This window comes from Mycteria americana, chromosome 2 (assembly GCF_035582795.1).
Source record: "Mycteria americana isolate JAX WOST 10 ecotype Jacksonville Zoo and Gardens chromosome 2, USCA_MyAme_1.0, whole genome shotgun sequence".
NCBI lineage: Eukaryota > Metazoa > Chordata > Aves > Ciconiiformes > Ciconiidae > Mycteria > Mycteria americana.
In genome coordinates, this window is record NC_134366.1 from 51,199,170 (window position 1) to 51,223,888 (window position 24,719).

Here is a 24,719-nt window from a genome sequence, read left to right on the forward strand (position 1 = left end):
ATTACTGCAAAACAGGGGTTTTGTTTTCCTGGTAAAGTGTTCTGTGATAGGAAGCTTTATGAAATCAAGATTTTGAGTAAAATACCCTACCTTCTCAATATGCAACGGATAGGGGACGAAAAGTTCAACGAAAAAGAAATGCGATTTTTAGCTTTTCTAGAATTTTGAGGTAAGTTCTTAGTGGCAGATGCTGTTTGACTTTTAAAACCAAAGACTTGCGTCACATTCAACGTTGCACAAGGCAGCTAGATGGATGTTCATAAAATGTTTGCATCAACAAACATATCTTGATCCTAGCCTGCAGGTATCTAGCTAGACACAGGAGTCACAGCATTAAAGCTTTTCTTTAAGCTTGTGAAACATCTGCTTTTATGGTATAACAAGGATACAGCACTAGAGTTTAAACACCGTAAAGAAATGCATGGCAAGCAGAAGTTATTTTCCTTACAGTATATCTGAAGAGTCAATCTCCCAAAACCTAAGAGCACAAGCAATATTTCAATGTATTTAAATCTAAACTTTGTGAAGTTTTTCTGGTAAAGGATATTTAGAACTCAGCTTTGCCCTGGGCTGCATTTTACAGAGAAGAGGAGATTAATGGCTGCCTGAGGGAGACATAAAATCAACCCATGGGGAGTTCAGGGTTTCTCAATTAATGTTTTTGCATAAATTTCTACATCTTTTTTGAGCAGCTGTCAAAAGCTGTTCAAACAGCTTATGTTCTAAAATGGCCAGTTTGCAAACCTAGTGGGTTACTCTAGATATAATTATTTAACATGTGTAAGACAAAAAAAAAAAGAAAAAGTGTCCTGGAGTTTTAGTGCTTCACAACCCTCTCCCCTCCTCTCCCACCCACATCAAACTTAGGAGTTACGAGGTTCTATAAAAATCACCTAAAATTCACAGACACACGCAAACCAAGATGGTAGGTGGACATTTCAAATTGCTATAAAGATCTCTTGGCTATCTAATTTATCTTGCCCTTGCAGGAAAGGTCATTGTTAACACCTATAAGTGATTCAAAGAGACAGCTATCATGCCATGATGAAGTCTCTTCCATCTGTCTTGTCAAGCAAGTCAAAGAACTAATATGGATGTGATAGATGCAGAAAGCAATCTCTATTACAAATATCTAGCACAGAAAAGCTAAGCGCAACCATTCTTCTCAAAACACTGGGATGCATTCTGATTTCAACTGTGCTTCCCTACTTCTGGATTAACGCCACCCCTCCCAAATGAAATTCATGCAGCTGATCCAAATTTGAATGTTTGTACTGGTTATGAGAATCTCATTTTTTACTGAATTTGAGATTAAGAAGTTAGTGGAATGAAGAAAACATGCATTTATCCTTTTTATGATAATTAACGTCCACACTTACAAATACGTTAAAAACACAGTCAAAAGGAAAGGCTCAATTTCCCGAGTTCTTTGTGGAAGAGTTTTCAAACCAATGAAATACTAAAAATGTATGTGTGTGTGAGCACATATACACGTATGTGTGCCTGTGTGTATTGAATATAACAAACAGCATCTTGTAAAACTTCTTTACTGTCATTTCTATGTGTGGTTGGACAGATGGAAGGGATTCCTGTTTTGCTGAAGATAAGGTTTCAGTGGTCTAAGCTACCTCTTTCTGGCTGTTAGCCATTTCCCTCTCTTCTGCTGTCTCTTTCCTTTCCCTGCTGATGCTGCAGATATTTCCTGTGGTTTTTTACTTAAAGTACCTTCCAGTGTAGCATCCTTATAGAACAGTATTTGCATCCTTGCACAAGGTAACGGAAGTAATGCAGGATGATAAAACTGAAGCAACGTAAGAGTCCAAACTGCTGAGAGTAGGTGAGCATAAGTCCTTGTATACATCTCAGCAGCCTATGACATCTCCACATCAAATTGCCTTTGCATGTACATTATTGCTTTTATTTTTAATGCTCCTAAAGCAGTTAAGTTCTCCATCACTTGAACTAATTTCTTCCTCACAATGTACTCAGCCATTACCATTTTCTCTTTTTTGCTACTATGATCTTCTGCCCTCATTAGGCTCTATTAAACTGGCATGGGAGGCAGTGACTTGTAATTCAACAGAGAACAGTTGACATCAACAGTTAGATCAAGAAACAGAGCAAGGGAAACTTGCAACCCCGGCAGTATTGACTGCATCCATGATGACTTGTAGTGCAATCATTTTTAGCTCTGGTCTCAAGCCATTCTATCATGCTTCCAGTCACATGCCCGTTTCTCAGTCGATATCCTCATTTTTTTGTAGGGAGTTGAGGGTGGCTGGGGAGAAGACAAGTTTTGCTTTGCCTTGGTTGATTCATCTTTTCAGAGTAACCTGACTGAATCCAAACTTGACGAAACCAAAACCAAAACCCAAACGTGCCTCCTCATCTCCCCACCCTGTGGTACTTCATTGTACAGCTTTGAGAAGGCCCTGAAAAGCCCATCAAAAGTCCATCTCCTTCACAGGCAAGCAAGATCTGGGACACTAGCCGAGTCACAGTGTGGGAGGAACAGAACCATCAATGCCCAACCATCAATGGCAGTCAAACCCAACCTTCAAAAGATCTTTTGGCCTAAAAGTGAGCTCTAACCACTCATTACCACAAAGACTGGGAAAGCAAGCTAAAGTTTGCCTTGATATTTGACGGAAGACAAACTGATATGATAAACTGTGGTATTAAGGAATTACTCTTCTGTGCAAGTTTAAGATTTCCTGCCTAGACCTTAACATCAATATCTTCATTTATGGACACTCTTCATTTAGAAAAAGAAAGCTGAATTATCTTACAGAGTGAGCTATCATTCTACTGACATTCTCCAAAGTATGACATAAAGAAATACAGTCTCTCTTTTTGATTGTGCTAGGTAATTCTGAATATTAGATTTTTTACTAATGAATTCAATCCACTGTCCTAATGTAGTTACAGATGTTATTCCTAATAATTTGTAATGCCTCATTTCTAGAGACAAGTTGCCTACAATCATGAGAAAGGAAGTTATTTTCCAAGAGGTGAAATATTATGGTCCAAGCTGGAAATGGAAATACTTAAATCTTAAAATCCGCACAGGATTCTGTAAGAGTATCTATAACGGACACAGGCTGATGACATTGCACAAATGCAAAAATATTTTCTCTTTAAAGTCATCCTTGATATTTTTACTAAAGAAAACCAAGATGATTAAAAGGTGATTAAAATTCATAGCACAAAATTTAACTCTGAGAGTAAGGAAAAAAGAAAAAGTTGAGAGGAAGAGTGTTTTCCTGAATTAAGCATCAACTTTTGACACAAAAATGTGATTCTTATTTTATTACTGAGAGAATGCTACAGTATTATTTGCTTACCACTATATATGACATACTAAAAATAGCATGTATTTTAAAATACAAGATAAGTATATATTTGCTCAGGGAATAAAATGAAAATCTGTTTTAATATCTGATTCTCATAAGATGAGACTCAAATAGCACAGAATATGAAACCTCTTTCCATCTAGACAAATGATAAGCAATAGACACTAGCAGCAATGTGAGAAAGTGCCTACTCACTGTGTACAATCTCTACAATGAATTAAGGGTTTTGTCTGTTTTTTAAATTAGGAGCTTAGAAAGGTTTTTGAAGACCACTATGGTCAGAAACTGCTAAAAATCTTATTGCTGAAATAAAATTTTAAATTTTTTCCTTCCAAATTTATTAATATAGGTGAGTACATGAGAATAGGAAGGTCATACACCTTATCTTTGTCTTCCGTTCTTCTTTACTGATAAAACCAAATTCTCATCACAAAGCCAAATAAGACAGCCAGTCTGCTCCACATGTCTACTTCATGCTTATCACTTCCATCATAACACAGGGCTAGCTGTGATTAAAAAATATTTTTCTGCAACGATTATTGATTTTGGCCAAAACGTATGATTTTTCAGGCCTCATATTTCCAGGAAAACATTTTTGAGTTTGAGAATTTTGCTTGGGAAATGTGGAAACCCTCAATATCACTTTATAGCATCTCTTACTATGCAAGAGATGTAAGAAGACAGACAAAACAAAGCATTCTCACCTGCTGCAATACAGTGGATAAAAACTGCAACTTTAAATGAAGATCAAAAGCCTTTTGTTTTTCCTAGATAGTGGGAAAGCAGTTAAATAAAAAGGCAGAAAAGTTATGTTAACAGCTACAGAGGTTAACATTTATATAGGTTCAGAGTTACAGAGAACTTTAGGTTGAACAGCAGGATAAAGAAACTAGCAAATATACCATAAAATTTAGATTTTACATTTATTGCTAAAATATTTAAAATAAAGCAATGCCTAATTTATTTTTGTTTGTGGGATTTAGAATAACAGATCTCATTAAGACAAATATTGCAAATGACACATCATATTTTATAAAATGAAACAGATGGGAAGTACTGATTTCCACCATCACAAAACAAAGTGGCACTAGCAATAGAAAAAGACTTTTGTAGCAGTGTTAAGAAAAAGAAAAGCCAGCTATCTTCAATTTTTGGGTCTATACAATTGCAATTTTGACACTGTGCATGTTTCTAGTTACAAAAGGGTCTGTACCTCACTTATGCCACAGTCAGATGCTCACGTTGGAAACACCTGGGCTGAGTTAAGACATCTTGTGCCAAATCACTTCCTGCTGTTTGCTGCTGTCCTCCTGGACTTCACTGTCCCAAAATGAACAAGCAAAATCCTTCATACTACCACTCTCCAATGTCAAGTCAGTAGGCTTAGGTTAATCCCCCTAATTTACTTAGGTCTATTTAAACTGACTGCTTTTGCCTTGAAGTAATGACACAACCACAGTTACCCTGTTGGCTGTGCTGTTACAGAAGTATCATCCAACTGAGGAGCAGTGTTTGCTTGAAACTCTTCCAGCTAGATCTGAAAGAGCTCATCTGTCACTTCCAAGTCTCTGGGCTGCTTACAAAAGAAGAGAAGAAAATAGTAACTTTTTTGTTACAGTCTATTTTCCCCGCATTTTGTTCCAACAGCTTACACTAATCTTCACTGATTTTCTATAACTGTATCTGTAAAATGGCTTTTACATTTTCTTCCTAAGTAAATAAATCTTTGGTGATCAGATGACTGAAGGAGATTCACATTGCATGCATGCTGGACAGAGCTGGCTTGGGCATGGATGCACATAAGTATCAAATCTGAGACTATGAGAATCTTGTTTACAAAGGTGCTGCATTCCCCATGTGAAGCCAGCTGAAATCTCACCTATTCTGCACTTCTCCAGGTAGATTCAACAGGGCTTTGATTCAGTTGCTTTAACACAGCAGACAAGGTGCAATTTGAAACAGCTTGAAGTATCTGAGGATTTTCAAACAATGCTGTCAGATATGACACGGACCTGGGAGATGCATGTTTCCTCTGGACTAGCAGCTTAAGGCCCTGTGGGATACCCGAGGGCATCTCAGGTGGACTACCTATATCGATACTTATGCAACTGTATTGAGCCCAGAGAGTGTCAGAATTGGAGGAACACAAACATCACTGCCCACTTTGGAAAAGTTTTTAAAAATAAATGTTTATGGTCTTGAAGCAACTATTTTGTTTGAAACCGAAGACTCAGATTTTGACAAAATAAACTTAGGATCAACTTAATTTTCCATCCTAAAGACCAATAAATAATAGTAAATACATGGGAAAAATCTCTTGAACGGGATTTTTTTCCAGAAAACTACTTAATCCTCAGTTTAAAACTGAAGACATACTTGACTGCTTTGTTGAATTGAGAACTTAAAACTTTGGATCCATTAGCCCAATGTGAAGATTAAAGTCTCGTACCTCTTTTAGAAGAAAAAGCCACTGTTTCACCTTCCTTAACCAAAATCTTTTTTCTCTGCTGTCATTCAAAATCCTGTGCATAGATTATCTGCAGTTCATAAACCTTAAAGATCACTTTTTACAATGCTGCCCACATTCAGTTTCAATCCTGGACTTTGGAAGACTGCCCAGATAATTAACATCATAATAAAAGCTGTGATCCACCAAAACACAAGAATTATTCTGAGCATCTTGCATACCAAAATGTGAAAAAACAGACAGACAAATATCTTCTGAGTTGGTAACCCAGGAAGATTGCATTGTATTACATTGTTCACTTTTATTAGCATAGTAGTAGCAATGTAGTAAACCTACTATACTTATGCTATTACATTTTCTTGCTTAAGCGAGCCATGGGGTTCTGCTCCTCTAGGAACTTTGACTCAGTCATTTCTAAAGTCTTCAGGCATATGAAGCTGGATGGCAGTTTCCTGTTAAGCCCTGCCTGGACCAACACACCAATCAAAATACCCAGGAGTTCCTCAGCAACGTTTTCAGTTCAGGAAGTTGCAAGATAACGAACACAAAAACTACTACATCACCTTCTGTGAGGACAGTGCATGCACCAGCACAAATCATTAACGGAAGCCCAGTCACCAGGAGACACAGGCTCTCTCTCGTTATTACAGCACTGCTGTTATAACATTGCAGCCATCCCTACTGTGATGCTTTAACAGGTCTGTGACACACAGGAGGGATTCACTGCCATGTGCACATCCAATGCCATTCTCCAGCTCCATCAAGGCCGTGAGCATATTTCTCTCCAGCGACCAAGTCCCATGAGCTCTCACTCGCCTGACCTCCCTCACTGAGCCCTGGCCACCCTCTCCATGGCCAGCCCCAGGCATAGCCACCTGCACACACCACACCAGGGAGCTGGCTGTCTCTTCTGCTGCAGTAACATGCACCCACATCCACAGCTACTGGCTACTCCCCTTGCCAAAGAGAGGTGCCAGGCAGATTTTCTAACAAGTGTCAATCTCATTATACCAGTAGTCAAAAAGTGCTAATTTACCTGGTGAAAAATGTAAGACATACTCTCTAGAAACAAAGAATGTAGGCCTCTGGCACAAATACACGTGAAGACGATGCTGGTAGTACATACTTTCCCCAAAATAAAGCTTTATAAAACCTAAGATGAAGAAAATGTTTCCAGAGAATAAAGGCATAAATATTTTATGGAAAGAATATTCATGCTGTTATTCATACTGTCAAGGAACTTGGGAGGTTTCACTTAGGGAACAGGATCCCACTGTGCTACTTAACAAACTTACAAGTTGTCATTCAGAAAAGAGCTGTTGTGTGCCTAGTCATGCAATAATGTCAACAGAAAACAGCAGGATTTAAACAAAGTTACTAAGCCTTAGTTGTAAGATTCTCTGAGTAGAAGTAAATGCATAAAGAGTTTAAAAGAAATTCCTCAAACACACAGCATGTTGCATCAAGCTAATGCAAAAAGGAAAGAAACTCAACGTTACTACTGAAATTTAACTCACTTGCTCATTTGCATATCTTAAGCAAGAAGGAGTACAAAGTAGAAGGAGACAAAAAGAGCAACACAAGTAAGGTTTTAACAACTATTTCAGTTTTTATGTTATGTGGGATAATTTGCAAAAATGGCAGGGGCTATTCTGTTTTTTAAACAGTATCTCTATAGTTCCTGATAAAGTGGTCACAGTGATAGACTGTATTCAAAATGCAGTCTCATTAGGCACTGCTGAAATTGCCTTCTATAATGTAATTCTGGGGTATACCATGAAATATAGACCCGGCCTATTCGTCTTCATGAAAGCATTAAAAGAGAAGGAGAGAGGACAGAGGAGAGCAAGAGCTAAATACAAGCCATTTATCATGCTTGCCACTCTCAGGATCAGTATCATTAAGACACTTCCAAGGGGATTTACATTTTGCTTTTTTCTTTAGGTATTTGGGGGGGTGAAGCAAAAAAAAACAAAACCAAAGAGCAAGGCAGAAAGAACTGTGCAAATCACTGTGCTAGTACAAGATGCTTCACTAACATAACAGTTGCACAATGTGATTTTTGGTTTGTTCACATCTGAATTCTAGAGGGGCTGAAGGCTAACTCTAGCCTGAGTGTAGAGGACTCCACAGCCTTTCATTGCACTACTGAGATGAGCAGGCTTTTCAGGGGTCTGCATATCCCTGAAAGACCATGAACTACTTCTGTAGCTTAATAAGCACAAAATGTTGCCTATAAAAACAAGCCTGCTGTAGGATTATGTTTGTTTTAGAGAGCTGTTAATCTCCACAAGACCATTTTAGGCAATCACAAACTTAGAAATGTTGAAAAAGATTGTGCTGAAGGTGTAAGAGGACTTAAGTCTAAGGCATAAAATTAATTTGTGTTAATTAATACTCTGCTAAATCATCAAGTATCCCACATGAACTAAATAATTAATTAAAAGCTCAGCATTTTAAAACTTGTATCTTAAAGGCAGACACACAACTCAAGAGCTTAGCTTGCGGTGAGAACTGAGAACACGTAAATGCCCAACTTCAGCTAACTCACCAGTCAAGACGTGACAATTCTTGCCACTGCTACAGATCTGAATATACTGAATACCCTTTTTAAAGCATCAGCTCAACATGTGATTATATGAGATTCCCAGCTTCCATTAAAAACAGAAGTCCATATTTTGAAAGGTGCAGACATGTGAAAGGCAGATTTTCATGAGCACCAGGTACTTAATTTCCAGTGATTCAATAAACACTACATGTTTTTTGAAATCTTATTCTACAGTCAGGTGTACTGTAACTAGAAATTCCCTGTGATTTAAGGTTGCTAATGTGTTCCAGAATAAGCTTGAGAATAGAAGACTAAAGGCTAACAAAGACAAGCAACGTGGCTAAAATATAAGCAAAATGGCTGAAATACAGTATTTAATTTGAGCTCAGGAGCTCAAGGCAGATTGTAGGCACTCGAGCTCTCATTTCAATGGCCCAGAATTAGCGCTTCTGTATACCTAATTTGAAACTTGATGCTCAGGTCAGAAGTCTGGATCTCTGGCTGAGAACGTTAACTGCCAGTCTGAAAGATCTGTAATTCCCTACATATGCGTTCTCCAAAAATCAGGCTTCTCAGAGACAGCATATTGGGACATCTGGCTTCTAAGGCATCTAAAATTACTGGTTCACTGAAAATACATTTTCTATGCTTGTCTCCATTGAGACATGCCATCTACTCATCTTAAAGTTATTGCATGATTTATGAGTTTAGCTAGGTCTTCGTATTTTAGGTTACCATAGCCACAGCTGGTATTATACACTGTCATCTTCAGTATTTCATCGTAAGATGTTGGTCAGCCACCTTTCCAAAGAGAAGGCACGCGTCAGAAGATTTTAAATCACCTTTAAGGACAACTGTCAAGAATAAGAATGAAAGCAGCCTGCTTGTTTCTCTACAGCTTGAGCAAGTTCCGCTATCAATTCTGCTGAAGTCATGACCATGAATAGTACTGGGATATTTTGGTTTCTTTATTATAGACAGAAAGAATATATACTGCGACCATGATGACTTTTTTTTTTCATCCAAAGAATTAGGAACTCCAAGCATTCCCTTTTTGCTGAACATAGTATGTCTCTTATTTTTTTAAACTTAAGGAAATTTTACTGAGGAAAAAAAATACTAATCTTCGCATTATTTTAAATAACTGACATACAAATGTTAAAGAAATAATAAAATCAGAGGAGGACAATACAACTAATATTACTTTGTAGATGCATGCAGATGAATAAGTACACCAAAACACATAAATGCGCCATTTTCTGTGCTCGGTTCACCATATAGGAGCATTTCAGAAAGTCCTATTCACAGCTTTTAATTCAGGACTTTAATTGCATCATTATTTGCATCCTAGCCAGCCTATATATCCTGTTGAATAATTCGATATTCCTGGTTTGTCTTTGTAAATGAAAGACAAGCTAAACTGAATGCTGCTAACAAGCACTGGCGATAAAGCTTTTATTTGATTTCTTTAGAAAGGTTGTGTGTACATCATGGAGTTATTTGCATACATGATGATGAAGGTACTTAACACTGCTGTGTAGTCCATGGCTAAATAACTCAGAATCAGAGAGTCACAGAATACTTAAGTTTGGAAGGGACCTCTGGAGATCGCCTAGTGAAACCCTTCTGCTCAAAGCAGGGCCCACTAGATCAGGTTTCCCAGGGCTGTGTCCAGTCAAATTTTTATTATGTCCAAGGACGTAGACTCTACAATCTCTCTGGGAAACCTGTTCCAGAATTCCACCACCCTCACAGTGAAAAGCTTTTTATGTTTAGATCGAATTTCTTGTATGTCAGTTTGTGCCTATGCTTCTTGTCCTGTCACTGGGCATGGGTGAGAAGAGTCTGATTCCCACTTCTTTATTTTCCACCTCAAACACCCCCCACCCACCCATCAGGTATTTATACACACTGAAGAGATCCTCCCCTAGCATTCTCTTCTGTAGGCTAGATATTTCTAGCTCTCTCAGGCTCTCCTCATATGATAGATGTCCCAATCTTTTAATCACCTCTGTGGCCTTTCACTGGACTCAGTTCAGTATGTCCATGTGTCCATTGTACTGGGGAGCCCAGAACAGGACACAGCTCTCCAGAAGTGGCCTCACCAGTATTGGATAGAGGGGAATAATCACCTCCCTTGGTCTGTTGGATGCTGGTGGCCTTCTTTTCTGCAAGTGCACATTGCTGGCTTATGTTCAACTTGGTGTCCACTACGACCCCTAAGTCCTTTTCTGCCAAGCTGTTTCCCAGCCAGATAGCCTCCAGCCAGTATGGGTGCATGGGATAACTGCTTCCCAGGTGCAGGACTGCATTTCCCTTTGTTGAACTTCCTGAGGTTCTGTCGGCCCATTTCTCCAGCGTGTCAAGATCCTCTGAATGACAACAGAACCATCTCACGTATCAACTGCTCCTCCAAATTTACGGTACACCCTGTCTCATTGTCTCTTGCCAATAGCGAAGATGTTAAACAGTGCTGGTCCCAGTATTGACCACTGGGCTATACACTACTAGTGACTGGCCTACAGCTAGATTTTGAGCCTCTGATCACAACCCTTTCGGCCCAGCAATTCAGACAATTTTCAATCCACCCTACTGTCTACTTATCTAGTCCTTACTTGCTCAATTTGTCTGTGAGGATGTTATGTGAGACAGTGTTGAAAGCCTTGTTAAAGTCAAAATAAACAATATTCAGTGCTCTGAATGCCTCAGATTACCATGATCTTTCAAAGATTAACAGGAGTGGCCTCACAATGACATGGGCCAGCTCCCTCAGCTCTTGCGAGTACATCCCCATCGGATGCCATGCATGTGTGTATGTCCCGTTTGCTGAAATATTTGCTAACCTGATCCTCCTCTACCAAGTCTTCACTGCTCCAGACTTTCCCATAGGTCTCAGGGGCCTGGGACTTGACAGCAAATCCTACCCGTAAACTGAGGTGAAAACTATGTTGTGTAACTTAGCCTTTTCCGTGTCCTGTATCACCAGGTCACTGCAGTAGCGAGCCCTGCTTTCCCTCATCTGCCTTTTGCTGCTGATATATCTGTAGAAGCCTTTCTTATTTCCCTTTGTGTCCCTCACCAGATTCAACTCCAGGTGAGCATTGGCTTTCCTGACACCATTCCTGCACACTGGACAGCGTCCTATTGTCCACCTGGGTCACTTGATCCTGCATCCACCTCCCAGTGTATTAGTTCTTTATAGCATTTGAACAAAACACCTTTCAAATGATGAAGAATAGATTTCCTTTAGAGAGTTGTCCACAGCCCCTATCAAAGCTGAGCTGCTGTGCAGACAAGACCCCAAGAGGTGAGTCGAGACACATAGCAAATAAGAACGAGCCTAAGTGGATCTAAGGGATAAGAGTGCTTGACTGGCAAGGGACAGTGCTGGGCTTCTACAGCACCAAAATTCAAGCACACCACATGATCTGAAGAGAAATTCAGAGGTAGAAAGGGAAGAGGGCAGGTGGTAAGTCCTGTGGAGTGACACTGAAATCAGACATCCCATTGTAAGGGTGAAATAGCACAAATGGAAGATCTCATACATTACCAGAACTGACACTGGATTTCAGTTTCACTAGAATATGTTACTACTCACAGAGGCCTGTTAGCTGACAGAGTAACAGGGTTGGAAAGCTTTAAAGAAGCACAAAATATTCCAATAGAGGGGCAAAAGAAGAATCTATGACATCAGAATGAACTACATGATACTAAAACCAGGGGAGCAAATAAAAGGACTGAAAAAAACCCCCCACTTAAACCAGTTGGTTAGCAAGGAGGAAAAAAGGAGAACTGGATATGTTCTTAAATAAAAACATATAAGCCAATTCTCAGTCAGTATAAACTGACACAATTACATTAATATCAGCCACAGGTTTACTACATAAGTTAAGTTCACTGCTTTGAACTGATGCTGTAGGCTCACAGGAAGGAACACACACCTTAATTGAAGTTTTACGTGCACAAGGGCTGTAGGCTCAGACCCAGTGTAAAGGACCTCACATTTTTTTAAGCAACTATGTTTAATTTTCTAAGCAAATGTTTCTTTTTCTGGATTCTAACTTTTACAATATTAGCCCCACTGCTCTACAATGACCGCTTACCTTCTTTAACTCTTCCTGAATACTTCTTCCATTTTCCTCTGAAGACAAACTCTCCTTTTGGTTTTCAGGGTCTGTTCTAGGTTCTGACTCTTGTTCTTCACCAGAAGACGTTTCCTTGTCACTCATTTTAGCAGCGAGCTGAAATAACCTGGATTTAAGCTCCTCTTCCATAAGGTCAGGCTTGATGTTATGATACTGATCCTCACTGCTTTTATCTGTTTCTGATAAATCATCGAAATCCTGCAAACAAATTAGAAGAACAGTATAATTATGGTATAGGTCAGAAAGGAAAACAAATAGCTTACTAGAAAAGTATAGGTATGATCACTCTGCAGGGATGCTAGAAAGAAAACACACTAAGTTTGCTGATAAAAAAATACCATGTCTTTAAAGAGGAATGCCAGTAAACCCACACCTGTCGGATTATATTTATCATTCCTGCTTACTTTTATATTATGAAAAAGAAACTATCAAAATTATTATGTATCTGTGTGCAACTAATGAAATAAAAGCCTCAGTGGCATTTCCCATTCCCAGCACTGCACTGCCATCACTCTCAGGCATGGTGCAGATAAAGAAAGTGAAGTGTGGGAATGCAATAACTTGTGACCTGGCAGTTGTGTCCAGCTTTCAGTTGAAAGCTGCACTCGAGTTCCCTGACTGCTGGTCTTGAGCATTATCCGTGTTTTTCTTAAAGACTACTGGAAACAAGTTTTGAAAAATCTCTCTTTTATTTCATGATGGTGCTTAAGATTTTCAGCTTTCCCAGTGATTATTTACATAGGTGGATCCTCTACAGCGATGATTATTTTCCAAACGCCAACCTCCTTGGAACAAGTTCAATCTTTAGGAGCACCTTCTTTTCTTACTCTTGGATCCTTAAAGGGAAGTACTCAGAGGCTCAGTTAAGTACAGTGGGTGTTACAGACTCGACCATGACAAGTTCCTTATTTTGGAGGCTGAACAGAAGAAAAGCAAAATCCTTTTGCAAGGCTGTTTAGCAGGGTGCCTGCCCAACATCTAATAATGTGGAAAGGGGGCATTTTTTTTTTTTTTTTGTCAGCCCTTGCAGGAAATCTGAAAATATCTGACAGTTATGCCAAAAACTAACGTCCAGAGACATACCAACTTATTTTCTGGATCTGTGCTGTCTGATTAGGACCCAATTTCCCCTGATTTCTACTACAGTCCATCTCCCAGAGCAACCTGCTCCACCTATAGTGTTAACTTCCTTCTGGAAATGCTCTTCTCTCCCTGCTGACTACTAAGAGAGAGCTTAGAATAATTAGACACTTTGTTTAGTGCTTCAGTCAAGTGCATAAAGTAGGCGGAATTAGGTGGTTTTAAAAGTGATGAATTCTTTGAAATGGAGCATAATCGTGACAAAACCACCCAGAAGGAAGCTATAAAGAATGCAGCCTGGGACCCAGCAGCTGTAAGTACATTGCAGCAAGGTCCAAGAGGATGATCTGGAGCAATTCTCAGATAGGAAAAATTATTCCTATTTGCCTTACGCTCTCCTACCGTGACAGGACCAGACACTGCTGGAGAGACTAAAAGCTGTGTTCTCTCTCTACCCTTCATTTGGAAATACATAAACAGGAGATTTGCTTTGCACAGCTACTCTCTCTGCAGGCGCAGAAGCAGTATTTATGGATGGATCAGTTACCTCCAGTTCTCACGGGAAATGTTAACTCTGACGGCTCCCTCACAAACCCTACCCGCCAAACTGCTCTTAATGGACTGACACATTGTGTTTATAATGTAAGTCCTCATCTTTCACACAGTAAACTGTACTGTAGTGTCTAGCACTTCTACAGCTTTCCGGACAATTTTTGTCTGCAGTTACCTGTGAATCAATTACACAACTAAATTATTGATTTATAGCTCACCCTCAGGATGCAGAAGGCCCTTTTAGAAAATCAGGATTTGAAAGTACATGACTAGCTACAATAGAAGGAGAACCATGGGCTTATGCTGAAATTTATTCTTTTCCCGAACAATCAGCTTTTGCAGAATAAAAAGCCTTTTCTGCCAAATGAACTTCCAAGCTGTTCTGAATAAGGTCGAGAACAAGATGCCAAATCAGTGTGTTTCCACTTTAGTTTTATAATATGTTATGATATGTTTTTATATACATTTAGAAGACTGGTGTCATTTTACCTTTTTAATTAAGAATCTGTATTTATCATAATGGTGCTTCCATTTTGATAAATCTCCAAAAGAGATTTTTTTTCAGACATATCCTGCATGTCATTCAACAACTCATTATAACTGCCACCCAACAATCTGCTACTGAAAAATACTCACATATCACTAAACTACTATAAAAAAATCTGAAAGTTGTTGCTGAATCAATCAGTTCATCAATTTGTACCCAGGAGAGAAACAATCATAATTTATCGGATTTACAGGATAGAAAGCACGGCTAAACTGTGGCCTTGTATTTAGGAGAATACAGTTTAGTGGAGATATATCTCATTAAACTTGATCTATTTACAGTTAGGTGTCTAGTCTAAGCTAATTACTAGAATCCCTCTTTACTTGAGTTACCTCCATTTATTTAATAGATACCTCCAAAAACCTACTCTTGTCTACCGAAACATGTGGTTTAGGATTACAAGAGTTGCTAGTGAGCTCTGACAGCCCAGGGGTGTGGGCTTCCTCTAGCAGCATGTAGACAGGAAGAGTATGGTTTACCTTGGGGTTGAGTCTGCAAGGAAGAGAAGAAAATCCCATTCTACGCAGACATTTGAGCAGATCAAGCTTGTAAAGACAACATTTTGCCATTCTTGTTTAAATAAGCTGACAAATATGCATATAAAATCTAGTGGAGCAGTGAAGGAGGCTGGCAGTCCAGACAGGCAAGTTTTCTCATGTTTCCACCTCATTGCTGTACCATGAAGTACTGACAGACTTCATCGTGCAGCAAGACACACATGAATCCTCTGGGGGCTTCTTACATAGAACTGCTTAGCAGCTATATCGGAGTAGTAATACACACATACCCTTGTGGAAAGCTAGAAAGCACCACCAGTTAATTTAAAGACTCCATAGTGACAACAGCAGAATCACAACTCCTCTCACTCCTGAAAAAATACCAGTCTTCCTAGCATCACACAAAGCAGCACCTTTTAGGTTGATCTCTACTGCCTCTATCCAAAGCTCAGCGAAATCCTGCAGAGCCCTCCAGCTGAATTCCCACGTATTTTGGAGGAAGGCCTGGCAGGACAATATTGCTAAGTTGCCTAGCTTCAGCAGGATAAAAAATTGAGGATGTAGTTTTATGAAACAAGGTGAGCTAATGTAACCCCCTAGTGCTGCTGAAAGAGCGTCATCCTGCACCTTCCTGTCCTTTACTCGGTTCTAACAAGTTGTGTAGGCTTGGCAAAGGGGTCCAAATGTGTGATAGAGCTGACAAGGGAGAGATATTGGATCACGCTGGAGGGAGGTGGAGGGAAGGTAGGAAGGCAGGCAGGAAGGAGGTATTCCTCTTTTGGCAGCAGCAAGCTGCTATGTTACCTTAGCCACACATCACTGTTACTGAAACATTCCCAATTCTAGCTTATGCTGTAACACAGAATTTAAAAGAATTTTCCTAACTCATTAGCTGGGAAACTTAGAGCTTTTTGCTACATTTGCCAGCACAGGTGAAAGCCATAAGCTGCCTTGGAATCCCTAGGGTTTTATTCCATGTTAGTTAGATTTGTGTTACAAATACACATCCTTTCTTGGGGGAGGACTCACCTTGAGGGTACTGATTTTATTACAGCTGGATGCAGGTATGTCTATTATCCACCTTTCTGCTTTCCAACTTCTTTACAATGAGCAGGTAGAGTGTTTACATTTACAAGAGTTGTTAGTTCCTGCTTACACGCAGAGATAATGATATCCTGTAACGCTACACTTCGCAGTTTCTGTTACCGCTAGGCTGAGTTGTGTGTTAAGCTTTTCAGATGGTGGCAGTGAACTATTTGCAAGGAGATAATACCTCTTTCATGGATTAACAGATTAAAAAATGCATTAGAAGCCATGACAACAATGAAAAATAATAAATACATTGAAAGGTACTATTATTATTATTTATTTCATTGATGCTATCCTGAACTTCATTATTCTTTACTGTTCACACTTTGGCTCTATCTGGTCAGTTTAATGACATATTTGTATTCATATAAATCATTGTGTAAATTTCCATTTGCATCTATCAGCAGCATATAATACTGACATCTGCAAACAAGAATAACAGGCCACCGCTTTATCTGAAAACAGAGCTTCAGTGAGGGCCTGGCAGACTAACGCAGCCACAAACCCAGTCTCACTAAAAGAAAATCAAGTGTTTCTAATGCAAGCATAAGTCCTTTAGCAAACAATGAACTAGGAAATACACCTTTCCTCATACACACTGTCCAAATCCTTGCATGCAAATGGCTGGTAACTCAATGTAATCCTAGCAAACAAAAACAAGCCCCGAAATAAAGCAAGCAAGCAAAGTACTGGCTTGGAGGCTCCAGAACCAAATCCATGTTATAGTATAAACTCAAGACCCCCAACAATGAAGCTTCCTCAAGTTTACGCTGTCTGCCGTTCTCCATGTTATAGTATAAACTCCTAAACTCATTCATATAGGAAACCAAAAATCAGCAACTACAGTTTTTAGGAGAAGACACAAACTGTGAGGTTTGCAGACAGTTTCTCAGCGAGAGCCCGTGTAATTTCAGGGCAGCTGTTTTCAATAAATACATCCCAAGCGCCATCCCGTGGGGACCGGCAGCCCAACAGTGCTCACCCCCTACCTGGCTGCAGGGCAGGAGGGCTGTAATTAACAGGTGGGGTCTCCTGATCAAAGCAGCAAACTCATAATGAGGGCACTTCCTTCACTTGAAGCAATTAATCCACTCCACTTTCCCTCAGAAATATAAGAAGTTCAGCTACACTAAGCAACATCTCCCCCTCTCAAAAAGATAATGAAAGCCAATATATCCATATTATGATTAATAATATCAATTATTAATATTATTAATAATAATGAAAGCAGACAGAGATTGGTGGTTTGAGTGGCAATTTCTTGTAAAAGTTACAATTTGAAAAATAATTATCATTAAAAGCAAGGTTGCACTTCCCAATTCAGGTTTCCCAGGAATATAACTCTTCTGTGTTACATAAGCAATCGGGTTATCAGAAATTTATTACAGCAGGACATCAGTTTTACCAGGACAGTTTCTACGTCCCCCTGTACTTGCTTCATGACCATGTTACAGCATTTCTACAGGCAACCCAGTGAAGCAGGTTGTTCTTTCACCTACCATAAAGTGGCAAAAATTCTCCCCAAATACACTGCATCTTGATACCTGTTTTCAGGTTTCCCTTTTTAAGTCACTCCAGACTTCATGCAATGAATTTTCTCCCAGTCACAAAGTCAGCATTCCAGTGTTGAGTCTAAAATAAGTTTTAAAAAACTGTGGCCGTTTTTAAAAAATCTTGACTAAAAAATACCTAATTTTTAATAGAAATTCAGTTGTGAGTTATGAAATGATTGCAATTGTTCCAGAATGTTACTGCTTACAATTCTCTAGACTTGGAGCAGGGAGAGGAGAAAGGGCCTGTCTTCATTTCACCGTGAGTCTCCGAGAGCAGCAAACAAGAAAATGACCTGCAGTATTTGAAAACTAAAAAAATAAACCGCAACTTTTAGACTGCTAAACTGAAATCCTGTTCTACAATGCTGATGAAAACGTAATAGTTAACAAATTATCGTTATTATTACAATGCAGTAAAATAAGGTTATTATTACAATGCAATAAAATCAGGAAAAAGTATCTTCACTGCAGTTTACATATGGTCAGTTGTTCGGTGTCTAATGTTTAGATGCAACATAATTTAGAAGAGCATTTTGTATGGTTTCTGTAAATTCTGTACAATCTCAGCACGTGAAAATCTATGACTGGTTTAAGACCCTCACAATGAAGCTTCCTCAAGTTTATGCTGTCTGCAGTTCTCCATGCACCTACACTGTCATTGTGTACAAACTATTGACATGTAGGGCTCTCTCTGCTGCAGCCTCAACCATTTTACCAAGATCAATACATTACTTTGGGGATTATATGAAACCCTGACATCCCTTTAATCTCATTTTTCTAAGCTATATAAATGATGTCTGGCTAATTTATTTTCATACCTCAAATCATATTCCTTATGCTCATGATCATTTTAATTGCTTCCTAGACTTGTTCAACCATGCAACATCCTTGCTATAAATTGTAGTAGCCAGTCCATTCCTGCTCCCAGCAGTGCTTGTGTACCAGAGGCTGGAGTAACAGTTCTCCAAAGGTGGGCACCAGCTGTCAAATCAGCCACCAGGGGGGGTGTGTGTCCAAACACAAACTATATGTATGCAAACCCACCCATACCTAAACTTCCTAGTGAGAATTTCATTGCTTTGAAAACAGTAGCGTGATCTGGAGGCAGCGTGCCTCTGCCTGTCCCACTGTGGCTGAGGGAGCAGGAGAGCATGAACAGTCTCTTTTAGCCTAAAGGGCTAAAGGGGAGAGCGGGTCAGAATCCCAAACCTTGCATTTCCAGCACATCAGAGAGGTATAAGCAGCACTTAAGAGACAAAGCAACTCACAAGAGAGTTGGAAAGAACAATCATTTTCTGCACCAGCTTGCACTTGAAGCACACGCTAAGCTGCTGAAGGATGCTGTCACATGTCTGGAAGCACCCTGCCTTTCTGACCTCCACTGGACGAACATGGGGGATGTTTTGGGAAAAATTTCTTCACTGAAAGGGTTATCAAGCATCGGAACAGGCTGCCCAGGGAAGTGGTTGAGTCACCATCCCTGGAGGTATTTAAAAGATGTGTAGACATGGCACTTAGGGACATGGTTTAGTGGTGGACTTGGCAGTGTTTGGTTTACAGTTGGACTCGATCTTAAAGGTCTTTTCCAACCTAAATGATTCTACGATTCTGTAACATCTCCAGGACCTTCCCTGTGAACTCCAGTCTTCCATATCTGCAGAGCAGTAGTAACTAGAAAGCCACAATATGAATACAGACACACATACAATGTGCACAAATACGCAAAGCCAGAAAGGGAAATGCAGAAGTCTGTGTATAAAATATGGTCTTTGTGCAGTCCCTGGGAAGTCCTGTAATTCTGCCTGATGTTCTAAGAAGTCATTAATGGCCATTGATGTGCTGTTAGAGCACATTATCATACAAAACTCCCCTTCAACAACTCTAGATTATAAATGTATGAGGACATGAGTATAAATCAATCAGTACAAAACACCCCCACCTGTCTCCTAAAAGCAGATGGAATAAATACAGAATTAACAATAGTTTACCCAGCATTAAAAACCTGCTGAAATCCTAGAATCCTAATCTTGATTCACTATCAGCTGAACTGATGTCTTTCTATGGGAAATATAGGCTAGTAGCATAAGCAAAGAAAAACAAATTTGAGGCATCCTAAAATTGTTCAGATGGCTTTAAAGACTGGATCAGATTGCATGTAGTCAGAGGCATAGGGAGAAGACAGCACTTAGCTCCTTGCTTCTGGCTTACCATTACTCTACTGCAGCAACGATGCAGCTACAGGGTTTGAGAGGGGTAGGACATGGGAAACAGAACTGGACAAGGGGCCAGTATTCTGCTCATCCAGCTGGGTAATTAGAAGTGTGCTTGCACTGCTAAAAAACTTTTGGGGGACGACTGGATCCCTTACATAATATCAGTCCCAAGCCTGGACAAACTTCAAACAGAATTCTTTGCTTTCTGGTCATCCCACACGTGCTGTTTAAAAGAAATGTTTATGGAGTGCTTTGCTGTCTTCAAGTTGTATGATCAGTTATTCCAAGTTTGAGCTGTTATGTTCTGTTTGGTTTGTTTTTCCTTTTTTTAATCAAATGACAAATTATTTAAATGGAATTAGTTTGTAAACACTTAGCCTAACACACCAGAACTCATAATTAAGTGACCAATTAAAAGCAGACATCACTTGGACCGTATTTCAAAACAGCCCTTTCTGCTGCTCATTAGCTTTATCCCTTATCAGGACATTTGCAAAACAGCACACAGAAGATTCCCAGGCATATAAATTTTTTCTTATTCCAAGAACAAAGGAGTTTAAAAAAAAAAAAACCCACAAAAGAACAGGTGATTAGTCAACATTTGCTAGCTGTTGGCAAATCCTGACTTTCTGACTTTTTTTTTTTTCTAGGAGCACTGTATTTTACAGCATTAACAATGTCATTGATCAGATGGAAGTGGCATATGTGAGAAAGAGGCAAAGCCTGTTCTGGTATATGTAACACTTTACCTTTGCTTCTTCTCAGTTATGAGGCATGAGGAGGATAAAGCTTGCAAGAACACTCCACCTCCCACTCACGATTCACATGTTATTGCCAGTATAGCTTAATTAGTTTTGCCCAGCTCTTTTTGAGATTGCATTCGGTAAGCTCAAACACAATTACCTGACTTAAATTCATCTTGTTGGTTTTTGCGTGATTTTTTCCTTCACATAATTCTTCAGAAATCGCTTTGTTCTTCCTCCACCTTCTTGATCTCTTTTCTAAATCATAATGGACTTCTTCAGTCTCACTGCTGTCCGAATACTCCAAGCTGGTTGCCTGTGGATTGAAATTTACATCCAGTTCTCCGTGGAAATGTTTTTTTTCCATTCTGGGCATATCGCTTTGAGTTCTGCTTTGTAACCAGAGAAGTTTGCTAGGTCCTTTAGCTTCCTGGGAAGAGTTTACTGAAGATGTTTCAGAATCGGAGAACAGTGTCTCAGTATTGGTGTATAACCCAGAGGAAGGGGAGGTCACTGCCTGGTACTGATCATTGCCATAAACCCATTCAGTACCATACTGGGAATTGGTACAATAGAAATCGCCTGGTAATTGCCGAGGTCTCCGACGCAGCTTGTTCAAGGCCACATTCCAGTCGTAGTCATCCTCACTGTCTGAGCCCATCTCGTCATAGGCAGACACAACGCTAGATTCATTCTCCAAAGCTTCGAATACTTGACTCTTTGGTTTGGCGAGCATTCGAGGACGAGGTAAAGTGACATTCTGCAAAGCTACCCAGTTTCCATCAGTGCTTTGAAAAACAGAAGGCGGATCTATGAAAACGAAACAAGGACAATTATTGCTATGTGATCACACAGTGTGAAAGGCTCATGTTACTTGCCAGTTTGCCATCAACTGGCCACAAATTGGAGGGTTCAACAAAACTAATGAACAAGTGCAAGTGTTGCTGCTACATGAATTCTCTCATGTTGTGAGCCATGATGCTGTACTTTTAATCAGAAGCCACCACTTAAAGTAACAGTGATGACTATTTAAAATGTAAGAGTACTTGTACCAAAACTTTTTTCTAAAAGAATTATTAGGAAGCCTGAGGGAACATCAGTACACAGACATGTATAAATCCTGTGTTTTGCAAATGTCTTTGATTCTGTGTGCAGTTCTGGTCCCCCATCCTGAAAAGGAAAGATGGAAAAAGGATCAGAGAAGAGCAACAAAGGTTGCACCACGTTCTGAAACAGCTTCCACTCAAAGAATGATTAAGTAAGCCAGAGCTCTGCCATCTGGAGGAGAGCAGACTGAGAGGATACACGCTAAAAGAGATGGCGGAATCTCTTCTGACCTAACTACTAGAAGACATCAAGTGAAACTAGTGAAATCAAGGTTCAAAACAAACAAAAGAAAGAAGTGGGATGCAATGGGTACCAGACCTGTGGAGCTTCTTGCCTAAGGGTGTTATGGATGCTAGAAATTAATCTGCGATAAAACAGAGATGGCTACGGACAGGGAAGAGAAATCCACTGAGGTTTAGTAAATACAGAAAAACACTTCTAGCTGAGGTAGTCGTTAAGCTGAAAGTTTTGGAGGTTCAGAGCCTACTCAGAGGCAGCATGAAAAATACTTGCTTTCTCCTAATCTCTCCTAGGCTCTTGCTCATGGTTATGGTTGCTGCTGTTGTATCCTAGACTAAATGAGCTTTTTGTTTGACCCAAGCACTGCTGCTTTTGTATTCTTACGCTTTTTCAAAGTATGTTTTACAACTCTGACAGAAAAAAAAAATGCCACAAATATGGTAAAAAAGTGCTGTGTAACTCACTGAATTGCATTTCTTCTAAATTTAGATTCCATTTCCAATCAAACTTGAAAAGTCCCTTCATGGGAAATGTGAATGTGTGATGACTCTACCTCCCACCACAGTTGAATAGATATATATTGCCATGGATTTACACTGTAATCTCAGCATCCTGAATGAACTTTTCAGCCTTACAGATTCCTTCCATGAGTTCAAATTTGCCATTTTCAGAAAATTGTAGAAATACTTATTATAAACTATTAGTTTTCTAAAACTGTAAACAGAACATCACTATTTAAAAATGGAAGAAGTAAAATCTGGATAGTGTTGTAGATGATACTCAAGCATCTTGCATTACATGATTACAAATACTTGGAGCTCAAGAAGATGACTTTTTCCCTGGAATTTTTCATAAAGAACATAATTATGCAGTAAGAAGGTGTGCTCAGTTTAAAAAAAAAAACAACAAACCCAAAAAACTCTGTGGTGCACTACCACCAACAAAACACCCCCACAAAAAAGAAACAATAATTAAATGGTAATTAAACTTAGGAGCTATACAAGATGTAGAACAGGTTTTGTATTTGTTACTCATTTGAGTCCTTTTGGCTTGTTTTCACTTCCTAAATTTCATGCCAATTCAGAGAATTTGAGAAAATACATCACCTAAGGCATTCTTAGTTCTGCTTAAAAAGAAATCAAAATAGATATCGTTTTCTTGTAGCAGTGACCAGCTGAGGATATAACTGAAGTCAGGTTTATAGGGAGAACTAATAACTCTTTATTGTAACAGCTGATTTTGGAGAAAAAAAGAATACAAGCTATCAAGCATAAGGAACTTCTGCTTGTTCACTTTTTCCAACTATGCTCACTAATCTAAGTATAGGATTCTCTTAAGAGAAAGAGGACCTTTCCTTAAAAACATTGTTCCTTCAAATAAAGCAAACAGCTCTGCAAAATATAAATCTCCAACAGGAGCTGAATTCAGCTGCACCACATTACACAAATGTAATGCAGTGAGTGCCACATCATTATACTTTTTTCTCTCCCAAAACATATCCCCTTATTTTGTTTAGCAACAACACATAAGACTCAGTCAAACATCTTCAGTTAACTGAAGAAAGGACAGGATAGTAGTTGATTACATCTTAGAGGGTAAGCAAGGTGGAAACGAAAGCCATTGAGAGCTTTATATTCAGAAAGCTGACTCAGTTTTATCCCAGCTTCAAATAACATCAAATGTTCCCTCCCTGATTTTCCAAAACAAAGTCACTTACTTGAAAGAATGGATTTTGCACACAATTCTTTGGGTATACCCTATAATTTATCCATGTGAAAATGAAAATAGATTTAAGAAGTCTCATTGTGAAGCTATTGGTAACGGGGAAAAAAGCACTAATTCATGATTTGGCTCTTGAGTCATCATTTAAACCAGTGTAAACTGTAATAAAAATGAATTGTGAACTGCTTTTTGGCTACATGACTAAAAAGCGCACTGATTTTACCGCTCCAAACTTTTGGTTGAGATTCCTTTAGTTTTCTGTATCCTAATACAGAGCTGCTTACTACTGCATAGGTGAGATCATATTTACATAAATTAGAACAATCAGGTATTTACTATGAGCTCAACAGGCACCACAATTTCATCACAAATGTGGTTCTTAGATGAAAGAAGCAGAACAAATCCTCAGAGTAGAGCACCTGAAAGGAAACTGGGTCAAATTGTCATTCTGCTGTGGTTAAACAATTGTTAAGTACTAAATTGCTCAACAGTTGAATTCAATGGGATTGAAGTGGGTTCTTAAATTTAAGCACCCAATTAACTGCTTTACTGAAAACAGGCCTTCCACCAAAATGCCCAGGAGAACAACACTTCTGACAGGGGGCTGAATGAGCAGTTCACAAAGTAATGCATACTTAGTTAAGTCAGATTTTAGTAGTATTTCACTATCACTTTCTTTTTGGGGGGAGGAGGGGACACTGTCTAATTTTCAGTCTCCCAGGTTATCAACTGGCATTACAGATGAATTGAATTGATGGGCAGCCCCCATCCCTCGTCCCCACTACACCCAAACACATATTTTGGCGGCTTCTGCTTGCCAGCGCCTAGTGAGCCAGCTGTGGGAGTTACAGCACCAGTAAACT

At 39.3% G+C, this 24,719-nt stretch overlaps 2 protein-coding genes across 2 annotated transcripts in view; one reads left to right on the top strand and one right to left on the bottom strand.

Annotated features, from left to right (window-relative positions):
- Positions 1-24,719, top strand: part of TRAK1 (trafficking kinesin protein 1) — a 707,654-nt gene that overhangs the window by 348,724 nt on the left and 334,211 nt on the right. The gene's annotated exons all lie outside the window — the stretch shown is intronic.
- MYRIP (myosin VIIA and Rab interacting protein) overlaps positions 1-24,719 on the bottom strand; it is a 228,439-nt gene that overhangs the window by 12,449 nt on the left and 191,271 nt on the right. The window contains exons 9-10 of the mRNA XM_075493387.1: positions 20,948-21,597; positions 12,472-12,711 (exon numbers count right to left, since the gene is read on the bottom strand). Of these exons, the coding sequence (XP_075349502.1) occupies positions 12,472-12,711; positions 20,948-21,597 (890 nt within the window). The remainder of the gene's footprint in view (positions 1-12,471; positions 12,712-20,947; positions 21,598-24,719) is intronic.